General features: G+C 36.7%; 1 protein-coding gene across 6 annotated transcripts in view; it reads left to right on the forward strand.

Moving 5' to 3' along the window:
- The window catches only part of RALGAPA1 (Ral GTPase activating protein catalytic subunit alpha 1), a 210,289-nt gene that overhangs the window by 78,134 nt on the left and 114,142 nt on the right, over nt 1-18,013 (forward strand). For 3 of the 6 annotated variants that reach the window (XR_014780905.1, XM_084791681.1, XM_084791682.1), the window contains exons 17-21: nt 1,965-2,105; nt 11,593-13,125; nt 14,797-14,921; nt 16,412-16,628; nt 17,633-17,809. Coding sequence is in view for 5 of the 6 variants with exons in the window: in XM_084791681.1 (XP_084647807.1) it covers nt 1,965-2,105; nt 11,593-13,125; nt 14,797-14,921; nt 16,412-16,628; nt 17,633-17,809 (2,193 nt within the window). In the remaining variant the exon portion in view is untranslated. The remainder of the gene's footprint in view (nt 1-1,964; nt 2,106-11,592; nt 13,126-14,796; nt 14,922-16,411; nt 16,629-17,632; nt 17,810-18,013) is intronic. The other 3 variants (XM_084791684.1, XM_084791683.1, XM_084791685.1) reach the window with 3 other exon arrangements.

Here is an 18,013-nt window from a genome sequence, read left to right on the forward strand (position 1 = left end):
GACCCTCTTACCAGTTTCTTGTACATTCTTCTGAAGACCCTTTATGCACACAGAGACCTAAAGCACTTTGCCTCTGTACTGTGCTTAAACCAATGTGGATTTTACACATTTTAATGAAAAATAAATTTCACCATTGAAGCACTGTTCTAAACATTAAGGCTATAGTTAAGAACAAATTCTTTATCTTGGTTAAAGGACTGGGAAGTAATAAAGCTAATTTTAAGAACTGTCACTGGCACTTAGAGTTTTACTGTTGAGCATACAGATCCAGGAAACATAGCAGCTAGTAGTGAATTATAGAGAACAGGCAGGCAAGTTAAAGGGCTAGAGAATAGCAGGTGGAGAAAAGACTTGTAGATCAAGACAGGTCTCTCTATCACACGATATAAGAACATAGATTTGAGTAAGTGAGAGAACATAGCAACGATCTATAGGAAATACATTCTGGGCACAGAAAAAGTGTAAAAGCCCCAAAGCCAGGAGTTTTTGTTTTGTTTCTTTCTCCTCTCATGTACATAGACTACTATGCAGTATAGTTTAAGCATCATGTTCTTACATAGCCATACCTATAAATTCATTTAACCAGTAGTCCCTAACCTGAAGCTAAAATTATTAGGAAGTTTGTTACTAGTTATTGCTATGTAAACTAAAAATTTCTGTCTTTGTGATCTAGTGACTCTTTTATGAAGTTACCAAATGCAACTAAAAATACAAGTTTTGGAAAGTAACCTACAGTTTTTGTATATGAGAAGATACTTTGAAATTTTTATATGCTTATGATTTGAATGAGCCCAAATTACATATTTTTCTTAAGAACCTGATTCAGTGTTGTTGTTGTTAGTGGTATATATTTGTTTTGTTTTTGTTTTTAAAGACAGGGTGTCACATAGACCAGGCTGGCCTAGAACTCATTGTGTTGAAAATGACCTTGAACTTCTGACCCTCCCACTTTTACCATCCTAGTTGCTGAGATTACAGGTGTGTACCCACCTGTACTCATGGCTCAGCAACATGATTTTTTGTTTGTTTGTTTTTGGCTTTTGGAGATAGGGTTTCTCTGAGTAGCCCTGCCTGTCCTGGAACTCACTTGGCCTTCCTGAGTGCTAGGATTAAAGGCGTGTGCCGCAGTAGCTACTGGCTAGTCTCAGGCTCTTTTTCTTTCTTTCTTTCTTTCTTTCTTTTTTTTTTTCTTTTGAAACAGGGTTTCTCTGTATATCTCTAGCTGTCCTGGACTCACTTTGTAGACCAGGCTGGCCTCAAACTCACAGTGATCCACCTGCCTCATCTTCCCCAGTGCTAGGATTAAGGAACATGATTCTTAAAGTTGGTTGTAAATTCTGTTTTCTGTCAATGTCTCTAATTAAAACTTTAAAATTCATACTACTATACTTTAGTACAAATGAGAGATACTAGTTTAATTACGTATTCTCTCACCTGGAATGGCTACTAAACTCAAGAGTAAGTCATGACAAATAAAATTCATAAAAGGACCAATTAGTGATTAGGAAACTTTATTTGGGTTAGAATATGAAAATAGAAATGACTGGTTAGTAGAATTCAGCTTCCTTAAGAGCTGCCTAGAGAAATGACCAAATGCGATACCAGAATTGCTTTGGACTAATGATATTGAATATTTTTTTAAGGTTTTCATTTGATGAATTTCTCATTTGCTGTTTTTTTTTTTTAATGTGCTGGTGTCTGCTTTGTTTTTCAATACTATTTCATTGTAATTGCTAATAAGAGGCATTTTCCTGCTTTACACCAAAAGAATTACATTCAAAATGTGTGTTGTGGTTTCTTTTCTTACAGCTTGCCAGTATTTGCTGTGCTGAAATGTTTTAATTTGAAGTTTCCTTCCTTTGAATCTTTTAGTTTTCTCTGTTGCTGCTTTTTCTGTGACACAGCCTTTCATTATAGTCACTCTTCTTTTTTCCTTCCCCACTTCTTTCTTTCCCTTTTTTAAGCCATGAGAAGCCGATCCATTGGTGAATGTGCTCTGCCATCGGCCTATATTCGCAGTGCTAAAAGTGCTCCTGTTCTGATCCATACTTCCAAACCCTTCTTGCCTGATATTGTCCTCACTCCCCTTTCTGATGAGCTTTCAGGTAGTGCCACCTCTGCTAATCTCTGCACCACCCTTTTCACTTTTAATCCTCTGCTTTCAAATTTGCTTAATCAAATAAACTCTTCAAAGTTAATTTCTTTAGGGGGAGGTGTGGGAAATTGGAAAATAATTGAGAAATCAACATTTTGAGTTATTTGAACTCTAATGCTATTCTTGCAGTTCATTCTGGAAGTGCTAAGTTTAGTGCTGTGCCAATGTCATATATATATATATATATTTTTTTTTTAATTGTAAGTGGCCAAGTTATGCTTGATTTTTTTTTTCTTTCAGGTGATTAAAAGAAATGCTAGTGAATATTTGTTTCATAAATGTCTCACAAGAGATATAGTTGATTTTATTGTTTTAACAATATAGTATATCTTAGATATTATTTTCTCCCCATCTTCTATACTTTCGGAATTAAGTAAGGGCATATAGTCATTGGAGAAAACATGCAATCTAGTAGTTACTTTTGATTTATATAGATAAACCACTCTGTGGAATTCAAAGGATGAACTATTTTTCAAACCATTCCATGTAGCCCCAAGGAACTTAAAAACCTGCTCCGCTGTTCCATTGGATTAGATCCAGTCCTAGGATGACTTGCATGCATTCAGTTCAATGAGTTTTGAGAATTGTACATATGCTATCACCCAAATAATTATAGGGCTTCTCATTGCCCTAAGATTTCCCTACCTTCTCTATGCCAGTAACCACTCATTCTCCACCTCCACGTGCATCTTTTACTTCATCACCATGGCTAGTATAGCCTTTATGTTATTTTGCATATGTATATATATGCAAACATTATTTAGTAATTTGTCTTATGGACAGAAGCAAGCTTGAGTATGTTATTGTGCAAAATGTGATAGTTGAGTTTACCTGGATATTGTTAGGTACCTTCATAGCAGTTTGCTTAGGTGTTTCTCTGACATTGCTGTTTTAATTTTGCATGTTTTTTCTTTTTCTTTTTAAAACCTATCTTTAGTTTCCAGTGGACTGAAAGACCTGTGAAGGAAGTTACATTTGTGTTAATGTTATTTTCAGTGAATTCCTTAATGTCAATCTAACTAAGATCAAATTTCCTTCTAAATCATCAGGGTTACAATAATTGAGAGTTGCCTATATGTAGGTACAGAAATGTATCTAAAAATATGTTTTGTTTCATGGTTTTAAAAGAATTATAAATGACAGAATGTATTTGTGTTTCTCAGAATGGAACAACAAAGCATTTAGTTATTGGATATATGCATTTTCTAGGTGGAATGAGTAAGAGTTGCTTCTGGGTAATATTCTGATAATGTTGTTTTTGTTTTGAGCCAAGGTCTCATTTTGTAGCTCAAGCTAATCTAAAGCTGCATAGTTAAGGCTGGTCTCAAATTCACAGTGATTCTCTCACCCCAGTCTCCAAAATGCTGGGACAGCAGGAACAAGCCACCATGTCCCACCCTCATATTATGATATGTTTGTGAGAGGAATAATATTTTGAAATTAGAGATAGTTAAATTAGTGATAAATTAGTACTTGATTTTGCAATTAAATTACAAAAGTAAAGTTTGAAATTTGGCCTAAATTTAAACTTTGGATGACCCATAAGGCTTTTTGTTTGTTTTCTTTTTAACAGACTGTTTTTTCTGTGTAGCTTTGGTTGTCCTAGAATTCAGAGATCACCTGTTTTTGCCTCAGCGAGTTCTGGGATTAAAGATTGTGCCACCATGTCCAGATGATCCCTAAGTATTTGATGAATAAATCAGTAAAATTTAATACTACCAGTGCAAGACTCTAGGACAATTAGATGATCTATAGGTGGAATGATACACACTTTACTGGATGAGAAAAGTGGTACATATAGCCTTTAAATATGACCCTTAATTCTAAATAAATGAAAGAATGAACATTTCACCCTTAGCTATAAATGTTTTGTATTTTCATTACTCCTTTCAAACACTGTGCCTTCCTATGCAAATAGCATAGTTTTTTCTGTATATGCTTAACTATAATTTATTTACTTAATTTGGCAAACAAAGCAAAGTTTCAGTCTGATAACTGAATTAGATACAATTTTTAAAAACTAGTTTATTGTAAACAGATAAATTATTTTGCTTAGACTCTATATTTGTAGACAGGATCCTAGCATAACTCTCATCATAGAGGCTTCACTCAGCAACTGATGGAAACTGATGCAGAGACCCACAGCCAAATATTAAGTGGAGCGTGGGGAATCCTGTTGAAGAGGAGGAGGAAGGAATGAAGGAGCCAGAGAGGTCAAGGACAGCACAAGAAGACCTATAGACTCAACTCACCGGGTCCATGGAGGCTCATAGAGACTGAACTGCCAACCAGAGAGCATGCATAGGACAGACCTAGGCCCTCTGCACAGATGTAACAGTTGTGCAGCTGGGGATTAGGGCTGTGCTGACTACATTGCCTACCTTTGGATCCCTTCCCCCTAACTGGGCTACCTTGTCCAGCCTCAATAGAAGATGCTCCTAATCGTACTGCAACTTGATAGGCCAAGGCTGGTTGGTATCCATGGGCGGCCTCCCCTTTTCTGAGGTAAAGGGAAGGAGAGGTAGATGGTGGAAGGGCAAGGTGAGAGGGATGGACTGAGAAGAGACAGTAAAAAAAGGAGGGAAAAAAAAAGCATATACACTTAAAATATCTAATACAAACTATACTTATTTATAAAAATTAAAAAGAATTACGGCCACTAATTCTTAAATTTTGGGTTGGATCAGATACATCTCCTGGGTTTTTTGTTTTTGTTTTTGTTTTTAAAGAACCTTTGAGACTTTTAATTTTTCTTGCCTGAAACTTTAATATGTTGACAAATAATTATCTTAGGTGCTAATTTTAAAAAAAACAAGATATTTTTAAAAGTAAGATGCTTGACTTGAAGGGGAAACTATCTAGCATTCACAGCAGTTGTATATGTGCAAAAAAGAAATGGGGATAGGGAAATGAAAGGATTAAGAAGTCCATACTGCAGTAACCAGGATATGTTGGAACCAAGTTTCTGCCTGCTTGCTTGTTTGCTCTCTCCACCACCACCCCTCAGTTTTTTTTTGTTTTGTTTTGTTTTTGTTTGTTTGTTTGTTTTGAGACAGGGTTTCTCTGTGTAGCTTTGGCTGTCCTGGAACTCTCTCTGTAGACCAGACTGGCCTCAAACTCACAGAGATCCTCCTGCCTCTGCCTCCTGAGTGCTGGGATTAAAGGTGTGTGCCACTATCCCCTGCAAATGTCTGCTTTCTAACTGAGAATATATTCTTGGTCTGTAACAAAATGCTTGAGTAAAGTAGCAGGCTCCTTGTGTAGTGGACACCTCCTGTCTGCTGCTGGAACACACCAATTGTATCTTCATCCTCCATTTCCAACTGTGCAAGTGTTTCCATTTCTCTCACTTATTGGTTTCCCATAGAACAAACCCTGCTATTCACATAGGCTGTTGGTTCATTACAAGGTGTTTGTTTGTTTGTTTGTTTGTTTGGTTTTTTGAGACAGGGTTTCTCTGTGTAGCCTTGACTCTCCTGGACTTGCTTTGTAGACCAGTCAGGCCTCGAACTCACAGAGATCCACCTGCCTCTGCCTCCCTAGTGCTGGGATTAAAGGTGTTACACAAAGAGACTCTAGGTCCACACTGAAGGAGCACATGAACAGCACCAGAAGCATATGTTTGTTAAAACTTAAAAGAAAAAGGCATTTCTACACCTGCCACCCCCACCCCATTGTTTGAGACAGTCTCATGTAGTTCAGGCTGGACTTGAACTCAGTATGCAGCCAAAGATGACCTTGATCCTCTTGCCTCTTGCCTGCCAAGTACTGGGCCCAGACTAGGTTGTTCTTTCAAAATATTCCAAGTGGAGTAATATATAAAGATAGGTTGACATGCAACATATATGATATAAAGGAAGTTTATTTGAGAGGGAAGGTGAGAGGAATTAGGGCCTGAGTGAACCATGAGGGCAGACAGAGAAAGAGACCAAGAGAAACAGACAGCAGGAGAGCTTATGAGGAGAGAGAAAGAGGACTGAGAAGTGAAAGGGGAGGAGGCGCCCCACAGAGAGAGAGGGAGAGAAACCAATTGAGTGAGAGCCTTAAGTAGCATCAGATGTTTCTATTTCACAATTCTTGCTTTGTTTCAAATAAGTCATAAAGAATAGCTTTTTAAAAGATTTTTACGTATTTGTAGATAATATTTAAAGGATTTTCTAAGTCCATGATTTTTGCCTTCATTTTCATTTGAGATAAAATGCCTTCTATGACAAGTTTAAATATTTAAATAATATTGGCATACTAGTCACTAGAACGAAACATTTTAAATCTCATTATCAAATGATGTTTACTTATATGTCTTGGTTTTGGACATGGTCTAACTCTGTTGTTCAGGCTGGCCTCAGACTCATGGCCTTCCTTCTGATTTAGCATCCTGATTATCGGGATTATAGGAATGAGTTACCTGTGCCCAATGTCATTTTTAGGACATATCTCAGAAGGTGCATTTAAAAACATATATAATTCTCCAAAACCATTTTGTTCATAAGATACTTCTGCCACCAGTGTTTTATGCAAATACACATACACAATGACAAAGCATAATTAAAGTAACTTTCAATTAGAAATCATTTTTCTCTTAGGACTCATAAGAGGCAAGAACATGGCATTTTCTTTTTTTTCTTCTCTTTCTTTCTTTCTTTTGAGGACAGCGTTTTAATGTAGCAGTAAATCCTTATATCCCTGACTTAAGATGAAATCACCATTTGCAAGCTGATACATTCAATGTTTAGAATATTTTCTAACATATAATAAGATGTAAAAAGAAAATGATTGAAAATCATAGTGTTTGCTAACATACTGAAAGACCCAGATGTCTCTTAGCAAATATTAATTGTATAATCCAATATTTTTCAAGCTTATTTCAGCATAAACACTTCTCTAACACTTGACAGTTTGATATATAATAGCATTAAGGTCCATAAGAGCACAAATTTAGAAGACACTGAACTAACCTTCAAGTTAAAAAAACAAACCAGCACACTTTGAAAATCAGATGGTTTTATCAGCTCATATTGCAGGAATCTGGGTTATTGTTTGATTTTTGCATTTGTGACTCATGGAAGCAGATTAAAGCATGGAGTTTGTTTCTTCAGGGGGTAGACGGGGGCAGGGGGAGAAGAAATAATTATATGGCAGAAGTATGTAAATTAGTGCTAAGTTAATAAGCAAAAATCATGGCTTGAATCTTGAACCAGTCCAACTTGTTATTTTTGTTTTTCCAAAACGTAAATTTTACTTTAGAGTAGTTTGATGTATAAAAAAAGATTGCTGGACAATCAAGTCATAAATAAGCAGATGTAGCAATACAAGTCTCTAATTCTAGCACCAGCAAAACTGAGGCAGGAGTGGATGATAGGGAGATATGAGGATAATGTCTTAAAAAGATAATTCAGAGGGAAGCACTAAGAAAAGTGGACTGCATAAATGGCATGGTGGCCACATGTCGATTGCAGCATTTGGGAAGTTGAGGAAAGAAATTTTGAGTATGAGGCTAGCCTGGGCTACATGCTAAGCTCTGTTTTTTTTTTAATCCCCTACAGCTCTACAAAAGAATAAAAGAAAACAGGATAAAGAAAAGTGATGTTTTCCATGGTTTTCTGTGTCTCCACCTCCTGAGGGCTGACATTACAGAGTTGGCCACTATGACTAGCAGTGCTTATTTCCTGTTAAGCAATTTCTTAAGTAAATTTGTTTTTATTGCCCAAAGTAATACCTCTGTGAAAGAAAGGATATAAAAACTTTTAACAATAGGGACAATTTATTATTTGTAATTCTGTTTTCTGTTAGAAGATGGTCTCTCTCCCCTCTTTTTCTAAGTTTTACCAAATATGAATGAAAAATAACTAATTAAACAAGTATGACCCTTTTTAGCAATGCAGGAACTTTTTTGTCATTAATATGTATTCTTTGATAGCTCTTTGTATCTATAATATGATGGTTATAGCATAGTTATATATTCAGTCTTGGCCCTGGACTTACTTGTAGAGCAGCACATGACTTTGAGCTCCTGATCTTCCTGCCTCTGCTTACCAAATACTGGGATCATAGGCATGTATCTCATACTCAGCCTTCAAAATCTATTTTATTTAATTTACTTATCTTAATATTTTCAAAGTAAAATTTGTTAGTGCTTTAGAGGGCAGTGAGTAGATGTGGGCATAGTGGTGCATGCCTATAACCCCAGTAGGTAGGGGCTGAGACAGTCGGAACATCTGAAGCTTGCGAGTTTGAGGACCACTTGGGCTACCTAGTAAGTTCTAGGCTAGCCTGGGCTAGAAGATGGGAACCTGTTTCAGAAAACGAAAAAATAAAACAAGACAATCCATACATAACATGCTCATAAACAAAACACTACAGTCTTTACATAAAGCTCAGTGAACATGTTCATACACCTTCACACACAAACATGAATATGCATACGTGAGTATGAACACACATAAACATAGAACAGGTATGTGTGACTGTGAGAGTCTTTAAAAAGTAGAAGGTAGTTCAGTGGAGTAAGTTTTTAATTAGCCTTGATTGATTGGTTTTAAAGTCTTCATATGATTTTATAATGTAACACTGCTTTGCCCACTAATGAGACATCTTACCTTTTAAAAGATATAGTGTTTTTGCTAATATAGGTGTAGTACACATCTATATAGAACATCTTACCATGAAGTTACATTGATATTGTTGCCAAAATAGCCAAAAAATTATAAAATTATTTATCAATTGCTGGTAAAAAAACTTGAGTTTCATAATGACACTGATTTATGCATAAGTTAACATAAATCATCTTGGATTCAAGGGTCATAAAATACACTGTGCTTGACTAAAAGTAATTTGGCTTCATTAAAAGAGAATTTGGAGATTCTGATTTTTAGAAGTCTAGTTGGATGTTAATATTCTAATTTAAAAGGTTCTGTTCTTGAGGAATTATTTTTTACCAGTAAGCAGCAGTTGTTTGTTTGTTTGTTTTTTAACTTTTTTGTATTTGTGTGTTTGTGTGTGAGCTTGCACATGTGAGTGCAGGTACGCATAGAATCCTGAAGGAGGAATCAGCTCTCCTGGATCTGATTGTGGGCTGCTGGGGGCTGCCTAACCTGGGTGCTGGGACCCAGACTCAGGTCCTTTAGGGGCAGTGCATGCCCCTCAGCATCAGCTGTATGCCAGCCCCAGTGAGTAGCATTTTTATGTAACTGATGCTTTCCTCCTACTGCAGTAAAGCCATTCTGGATGACAAAGCTCTTCACCGCAATGGGGATCATTGTATGAAGAGCAAAAAAATCTTCAAGAAACCTAAATTTTGATCAAAGGGTTTTTTTTTCCTTATATGCTACAAGCTGCCAGTAATACTTTAATGCACAATTTACCTTCAAAATAGTAAAATACCTTTCTTTGAAATACAATAGCCAGAAAAGCCTACTTTTTAATACAGAAAATAAGTTGCAAAACATTACCAAGGAAACCCAGAAAAATAAGACTTGCCACTTGTATTAAGTTGTTGACTTTGTGAAATGTTGATTCACTGGTTAACATTTTTTGTTTTTTCTTTATTTAAAGTAGAAAGACCACCATTTTTACTATGTCATAGATTCTGAAATTACATGGAATAGCAATTTACCTTTTGTAAACAAGGCAGCTGCCATCACCTTCTAGAGGATATAAATCTAAATCTAAATTCCTTGTATTCTTAGATAAGTGAATCTGATCTAAATGTTTGGTTACAGTGTTTGAGTGATAGTTCTGTTACTTTTGTGTTTCGGTACAGGTTCTCACGTTGTGGCAGAGGCTAGCTTTGCGTTCAGATCCCCATCCTCTGCCTCCTGAGGGCTAGAGGACATCCCTGTGCCGCCAGCATGCCAGCTGTAGTTGTGCTACCTTCAGCATTTGCATTACACATGTAACAAATAGCAGTGATAATCTCGGAGAATTCTTTTTTCATTTTGCTGGTAGATAGAATTTTTGTTTGTTTTTTGTTTTGTTTGTTTCTAGGTAACCTAAAGGCTTTATAATAAGTTCCTAGGCATTGTGTTAACTTATACAATTACTTTTTGAAAATTACATCTGTATGTATGTATATATACACACATATATACGTACATATATTTATATAAGCACTATTTTGTGATTTATGGTTTCATAGATATTCCTGAGGACTTAGCACTTTAAGATTGTTAAAGTAATGTAATGGCATTAAGCTTCCTTCTGAAACTGCATTATAAACATGAAAAAACTTAACTCTCTGGGTTTAACTTCCTCATTTGTAAGACAGTTAATTAAATGAGGTATTCTCTAAATCTCCATTTTGACTTCAGAATCTGTACTTCTTCAAAAGAGATGTTAGAAGCCATAGTTTCTAGACCTTAGTGGTTGTCTTAATTTCCTACTGCAGTGTTAAAACACCATAACCAAAGGCAGCTTGGAGAAGAAATGGGTAATTTCAGTTTACAACTTGTAGCCGTCATTTAGGGAGGTCAGAACAATGAACTCTCGATAGGAACTCATGCAGAGGCCATGGAGCAATGGCACTTGGGAGCGTGTTCCCCTTGGCTTGTTGAGCCTGGCTTCCTGGGGTACCCAGGACCTCCTGCCCAGAGGCATCACTGCCTACAGTGAGCTGGGCTCTCCCTTATCAGTCATCATCATCAATCAAGAACATCCCCCACAGGCCAGTCTGCTGGGGGCATTTTCCCAGTTAAGTTTCCCTCTACCCAAATGACTCTAGTTTTTGCCAAGTTGACATAAGACTACCGAGCACAGTGGTTATTTATGAGAAGGGCCACTCACAGGTAGATAAGATGTCTCTATAGCAGGTTTAAAAATCTTTATAAAAAACAAAAAATTATTTTTATGATATACTGATTCTATTTTGATTTTTTACTGATTATATTTGATGATAAAGAATAAAATTTAAGATCATAGTAAATAAAATAAGACAGAAGAGAACATACAGGGTCCTAATGAAGAGAACTTTAAAGAAGAGAGAGATTTCCAGTCTTATAATATGTGGTCAGCCCAATAGCAAGAGCTGAGGAAAAGGTGATGTCTTCTAAGGGTCTGCAGTGGACTTCCTAGAGTAGCTTTGTGTTTTGCGATCTACATTTTCTTCTGCTTAAAACCTGAGTAGGGAAAACTAACAAATTTGAATTGCTTGGTTTATTGGCACAGCTCTATCTTAAACTGCACTTCCAAATGTTTCATCACTTCACTGTTTGTATGCATGTTAACATCTTAAATGTATTTTGGTCATTTTCTAATTCATTGACACCATATGCCTTGGGTTCATCATATTTTTTAAAAGTCAGTTATATATTTTTAATTGGTTTTCTTTAGTTGAACTTATAAAAATGTCAGAATTTTTATTGGAAAGCATATGCTTAGGCTGTGGGTGAAACAATTTCTATATTTATATAGTTTCTACTCCATATAATTTTTATCTTTTACAGATATTGATGATGCTCAAATCCTTCCCCGCTCAACCAGAGTCAGACATTTTTCACAGAGTGAAGACACTGGAAATGAAGTCTTTGGTGCTTTGAATGAGGAGCAGCCATTGCCTCGAAGTAGCAGCACTTCTGACATCTTGGAACCATTCACTGTTGAGCGAGCCAAAGGTGCAGTTCCTGTCGTTGACAGTTCGTCCCGCCATGCTCCAAGCTTGCAGAGTTCCACAGAGGCTTCTTCAGTATCTAGATCCACTGAAAGCTGCATCACTGATACTCATAGCAGAGAATCTTCTCTGGAAGTCGGTGATAGCATATATGACCATCTTTGCCACTTAATAGGTCCAGTAGAACTTGCAGATGCAGCTTTCGAACAAATCCAGTACATTGACCTTGAAGGAGATGATGATCTTCTTTCTTCCCTGAAAGAATACTTTAAAGAAAACCAGGAAAATCATAGTAAAAATGAGCTAGCTAAAGATACAGCTTCTCAGGAAGTGATTATTGCAGTAGCTAGAGATGAAATATCATCTGTAGATAAATTAGAATGCATAGGTCAGGAAATAAAATCAGAAAATCTGATGCCTTTTGTTGGGACTCCGGAAAATGCACCATTTCAGAAAGAACCGAGCTCAACTGTCTTCACGAGTACTCTCGGACCTATCCAGTCAGATAGTTTTCCGAGAACACAAACTGCTGAAAAGTCTAAGCAACTAAATCTTGACGAGTCATCGGATCCTAGTTCAGATAGCCTTTGTGATAAAGAAAAAAAGAAACATCTGTATAGACAGACAGCCACAGAAATAGATGCCTCTGTAGAAATGACACTAGCCGAAAAGCTTAAGAGTGTGCAAGTTAATGAAAAAATCACCCCATATATAATGCATGCCAAGAAAACTGCACTAAAAGCACCAGTAAACCGCAGAACGCCTCATGTTTCAAACACTAGCAAGCTTTCTCCAACTAAGAGGAGCTTGTCTGAAACAGTAACCCATAGGGCAAAAATCATGAAAATTGCTGCTAAGAAACGAAATAGTGTTCATGTTACTTTCAGACCATCTACCGAGTCTGTCCAGTTTTATAATCCTCTGGAAAACAGAGAGGCTCCATGGAAGATGAGACTACGGAAGCTCGGTGGCTTTAGCAGTAGTGGCAGTAGCACTACCAGCAGCACGCAGCCCAGCTCAACTAGCAGTACAGACCTTGTAAAACCTGGTGTGTACAGACCTCTAGATATGATTGGTGCAGCATCCGTTAGCAAAGCAGTGAAGGAATCCTCAGAGATTCCCACCGCCGCATCACAGAGAGAAGGAATTGCAAGTAACCAGTTAGGTAGTCGCAGTACTCTTAGGTCATCGAGTCAGGAGGCAGGACTACAGCAGGGCTCCCTGGGTGGCGTTTATAAAACTGTTGTACATGCTCTTTCGAAGCCGAAGGCAAATGTTTCCCCACAGAGGCAGAACAGAATGCCACCAGAGGCTCCACTGAGGGATCTGTACAGTCATGTAATGGGCTATTTTGGAAGGAAAGCTGCAGGTGAGCACTAACAGTGTGCAGAGCGCAAAAGGAGAAAGACAGCACCAGTTTGGCTTAATGCAACTGAAGCAAGCTATAAGCAATCAAAAAGCTTTGGGATGGTCACTGCTTTCTCTCTGTTTGGTTATGCATGCGCCTTTCCCCAGCTGTATTTTTCCCAGCATACATATTTATTTAAATTACTAATTCCCCTTACGAGGCATTTAGTTAAACCTCTTTGCTGCTGAACAAAAAAAAAAAAAAAGAAAATTTTAATGATTGTTCGAAGGTCAGGAATTTTTCTGAATAAGTACCCTGAGTCTTGAAGTTTACTGAGGACTTGGCTGTACTTGCCCCATTGCTTTATGTCTAAAGGGGCGTTAGCTGCATCTAATTTAATTTGTTTATTCTTACTGCTAACTTAGTTAGCCTTGTATTTTTCCTTGGTAGAAAGTTACTTTGACAGATGACATAATAGAAATCAAAGTCCTACAACCAGCGCCAACATTATACTTAACTATCATTGAAGAGGAAATTCTTTAATCTCAAAGATTTAGTCATTTTCCATTTAAGCTGTAGGATTTTAGCTTTTCATTCTTGTGTATAGAATATAAGTTATGTCTTTGAAAGATTTAAAACTTTATTGTGAGATTTTAAATATCCATTAAGGTTTCATGATAGCTAATTATTATTTCAAAATGGAACCAAATGTACAGATTAGTGAAAGGAAGCAAGATTGCCTTGTTTCAAAATTAAAACGTTACTGATGCAGAATCTTAACTTTCAGCAGTAAGGTAGGTTTTAATTTCATTTGTTTTAACATGGTTTTGTTAGCATGATTAACAATGCTATATAATGCATCTTGCATTGAGCCATTAATGCCACTTGAGGGCAGTATATTACAGCTTAGCAAAGCCTGGCCAGTATATAAAGATAATGGTATTTTACAGTCTGAAATTCTTGGTGGTTCAGTAGGAATATAAGTAGCGCTGGTTTTTATTCTACAGAGAAACAAAAATTTCAGTAGTATGACAGTGACATAAATATCTTATGTTCCACAAGTTAGCTTCCCAAGTGAAGGTAATCTTGTTACTATAAAATCATATTGCAGTGTTAATATCAAGCAAATCAAATGACTATTTTGTTTTTATTTTTTCTTGAATCTTGTGAAAATTGAAGTTTTTTCTTCAAGCACTGAGGTTAGATTTTAGAATAAACCTAAAAAACAGTATATCAAATCATGAAATGTTTATTTATATCCAAACCTAAATGTGTTTGTGTCACACTGAGATTTGCATGATTGGAAGGATATATTCCTTGCAATTATTCTCAGGAGAAAGAGGGAAATTTTGAATTTTTAACGCTCTGTAGCAGCATAAAGTAGGAGGAAAGAAAAACATACCAGTTTCTTTATAGGCAATATTAACCTGACCTCAGCTAGTGCTTACCTCTAGCTTTCCTGCTGTTTAAGGTCATACTGAAGATTGACTAACATCTGCTTAGTTAAGTACAATAAATACAATTTACTAATTCTTAAAAATTAAATCTGAAAAGAGGGAAATTATTCATAAGTGCATGTTTGGCAAATAATTGATATGGCAGAGGTACTTTATTTTGGACTATTTTTGTTTCAGATTTAGAAAATACAGTTAAGTTGTTGCTCACTATATGCAGTTATTTATTTGCTTCCAGTAAATAAAGAGGACACGAGCCCCAAACTGCCTCCTCTTAGTACTGATACTGGCGGTAGCAGTGCTAATGTGCCTGACCTGATGGATGAGTTTATTGCAGAGCGACTTCGGAGTGGTAATGCCTCGGTGAGCTCAATTCGTCTTCAATTTATCAGTTTTTGAGACAAAGGTAGAAAACAAAATAAGTGTCATGTATATGTAGAAATTTTTCAAATTTTCATTTTCCTGAAATTTAACTTTTTTTTGGAAGTACTTAAAACATTTTAACATGATTTTATTTATTTTATATGTGTATATATGTGGGCACAGGTGTGCCATAGCATGCTTGTGAAGGTCAGAGGACAGCTTTAGGGAGCTAGTTTTCTGCTTCTACCCTGTCCATCAGCCTTTACAGTAAGCACCTTCACCCCTATCTTGCCAGCCCTTAAAACTTTTTAAAGCTGGATTTAGTGGCACAAACTTCTACCCAGCTACTCAGGATGCTAAGGCAGGAGAATAGCTAGTTAAAGGCTTTGTCTGGGGTAAAGTGTAATTTAAGAACCAGCCTGTACAACGTAGTGTGTACCAGTCTTATAAAAAGTAAAAAGAGAGCTGACTGTATCTCAGTGGTAGAGTGCTTGCCGAGCATCTACAAGTTCTCAGGCTAAATCCTGTGTGTGTGTGTGTGTGTGTGTGTACACAAAATTTTTCTTTTTGTTTTGTTTTGGAGGCTTTTTAAAAATATATGTTACATGTTTTTTTCAAAGATTTGTTTATTTATTAGGTATACAGTGCACATCAGATCACATTATAGATGGTTGTGAGCCACCATGTGGTTGCTAGGAATTGAACTCAGGACCTCTGGAAGAGCAGTCAGTGCCCTTAACCTTTGAGCCATCTCTCCAGCCCCTGGTTTGTTTTTGTTTGTTTGTTTGTTTGTCTGTTTGTTTGTTTTTAGGGTTTCTCATGGCCTGGCTGGCCTTAAACTCACAGAGACTTGCCTGCCTCTTCTTCCCGAGTACTGGTATTAAAGGCAGGAGCCACCACCAATTCCCATAGTTTTAATAGCACAAATGTTGCTTAATCAATTCAGATATTTCTAGAATTGATGTTAAACTTTACTTTTTATCTTAACTACTAAACAATCAGAATGAAAATAGAAGCTAATGTATCTTTAATTGTCAATAGAACAATTGCTTTCTTAAAACTGCTATAACTCCATTTGGGTTTTAATTTGTCTATGACTATTGTATTACCTTTTGTTTACTTTTATTTGAGTTTTTTCTTTGAGTGAGAATTATTTTAGACTCATAAAATGACATCTTTGCTATCTTTTCACTTACTATCTCTTCTGCTTGCCTCTTTGTCCCACTGTAAACTTAATTTTTCTTCCGTCTAAGGGCCTTGCACCCAGCAACATCATATCTGATATTTGAGTCTTTGCTTTAAGTGGAAGTACAGTAGCTCAGGCGTCAGGCCCATGTCATTACATACTATTTAGATTGTTCAATAAGTATCTTTTTCTTTTCCAGCTGAGGTCCAAATATCAGCATTTATTCTGAGAGTTATCTTGAAAACTAAAGGTTTCAGGTGCTTAATTGAAAAATATTTTAATTGTAAAATGTTTCTTGTTTTAGACGATGACAAGAAGGGGAAGTAGTCCAGGCAGCCTTGAAATTCCAAAAGACCTCCCTGATATTCTAAACAAGCAGAGCCAGATGCGTCCCGTTGATGACCCGGGTGTGCCCTCAGAATGGACGTCCCCTGCCAGTGCGGGGAGCAGTGACCTTATGAGCTCTGACAGTCATTCAGATTCTTTCAGTGCCTTCCAGTGTGATGGCCGAAAATTTGACAGCAAGTATCTTTTACTGTTTGAGCATATTTTCTGTCGACTGTTTTCTGACTCATGGATTGCCTAGCTTTTACTTTGCTCTCCGTTGTTAGTGCATATTTTGATTTCACTTTGTAGTAAAATTCTAAAGAAAGTTTTAGGGAATCATCTCAGGTTGAGACCATTTTATTTTGCCAAACAAATGGCATTTAAAGAAACCACAACCAAGGGGAGGGGGGAAAGAAACCAAAACCACTCTCTGTCATAAGATAAATTACATTTTTAAGACAAAAACTGTGAAAAGAAAGATGATTTAGAATGGTCTTAATATGAAAATAAAGGGCCAGCATGCTTATGAGATACTGCTGTTTAATGCACTCAGATTTGACATCCACTGTCTAATTCTGTTCTATGCAGACACTTTCTTGAATATTCCTCCATGTTCAATTATCAGCAATTATCACTTTGTATCATATGTCACTACATCATTATGCTGCTGAAAGTCTCTCTTCACTGAGTCTTCAGAGAATAAAGTAAAAATAAAAACAAACAGAAAAAATTTTTTAAAAAACCTTTAGGAATCAAGTTTATGAAGAGCGAGGAGGTACATTGGATGGCATATGTTTCCTTCCTTTATGGGTTAATTATGTACCATCCTGAGTTCAAACAGATATGATTTTCAGAGATGATGACAATGATAATGACAATGATGATAATGAATATGTGCACGTGTCTGTATGTCTGTGAATGAGAGAGAAAGACGGGGACAGACTGATTTATAAAATATTGGAGAGTAGTAAGTATATTACCAGCTATCAGAAACCATTAAGGATGGTGATGGAATGTCATGTCGTTTTAAAATAATTGTTATTAATAATAAGATGTGGCAATCTTAAAATGTTTATAGTTGAGATCTCGAAGGTTTTACTGCTGCTTACACTTGCCAGAATGTAATGCAGGGTAGACTAGGAAGAATGTGAACATGTGATTAGTGTTGCTGTAGAAATAGCATTTCTTCCTCCTACAGATTTTGGCTTCGGGACTGACATCGGGATCCCATCCTCTGCTGATGTGGATTCAGGTTCTGGACATCATCCAAGCACTGAGGAGCAGGAAGTGGCTAGCCTAACAACACTTCATTTAGACTCAGAAACAAGCAGCCTTAATCAACAAGCCTACTCTGCTGAAGTCGCAACAGTTACTGGTAAAGAAACTCAGGGGATGTTACTTAAGCTTGGCCCCTAAACTTCCCAAGAATCTGTTGATGTTTCTACTGCTTGTATGACCTACTTCCTGCTATTTGAGGGTTGTTGTTGTTTCTTTTTAACAGTGGAGAAAACAAAGCAAAGTAGTTTCTTAACATGTAGTACATGTAGGTGAGCATTAATTAATAGGGAATATAAACCCT

The sequence above is a fragment of the Acomys minous genome, assembly GCF_964271855.1.
Source record: "Acomys minous genome assembly, chromosome: 8".
NCBI lineage: Eukaryota > Metazoa > Chordata > Mammalia > Rodentia > Muridae > Acomys > Acomys minous.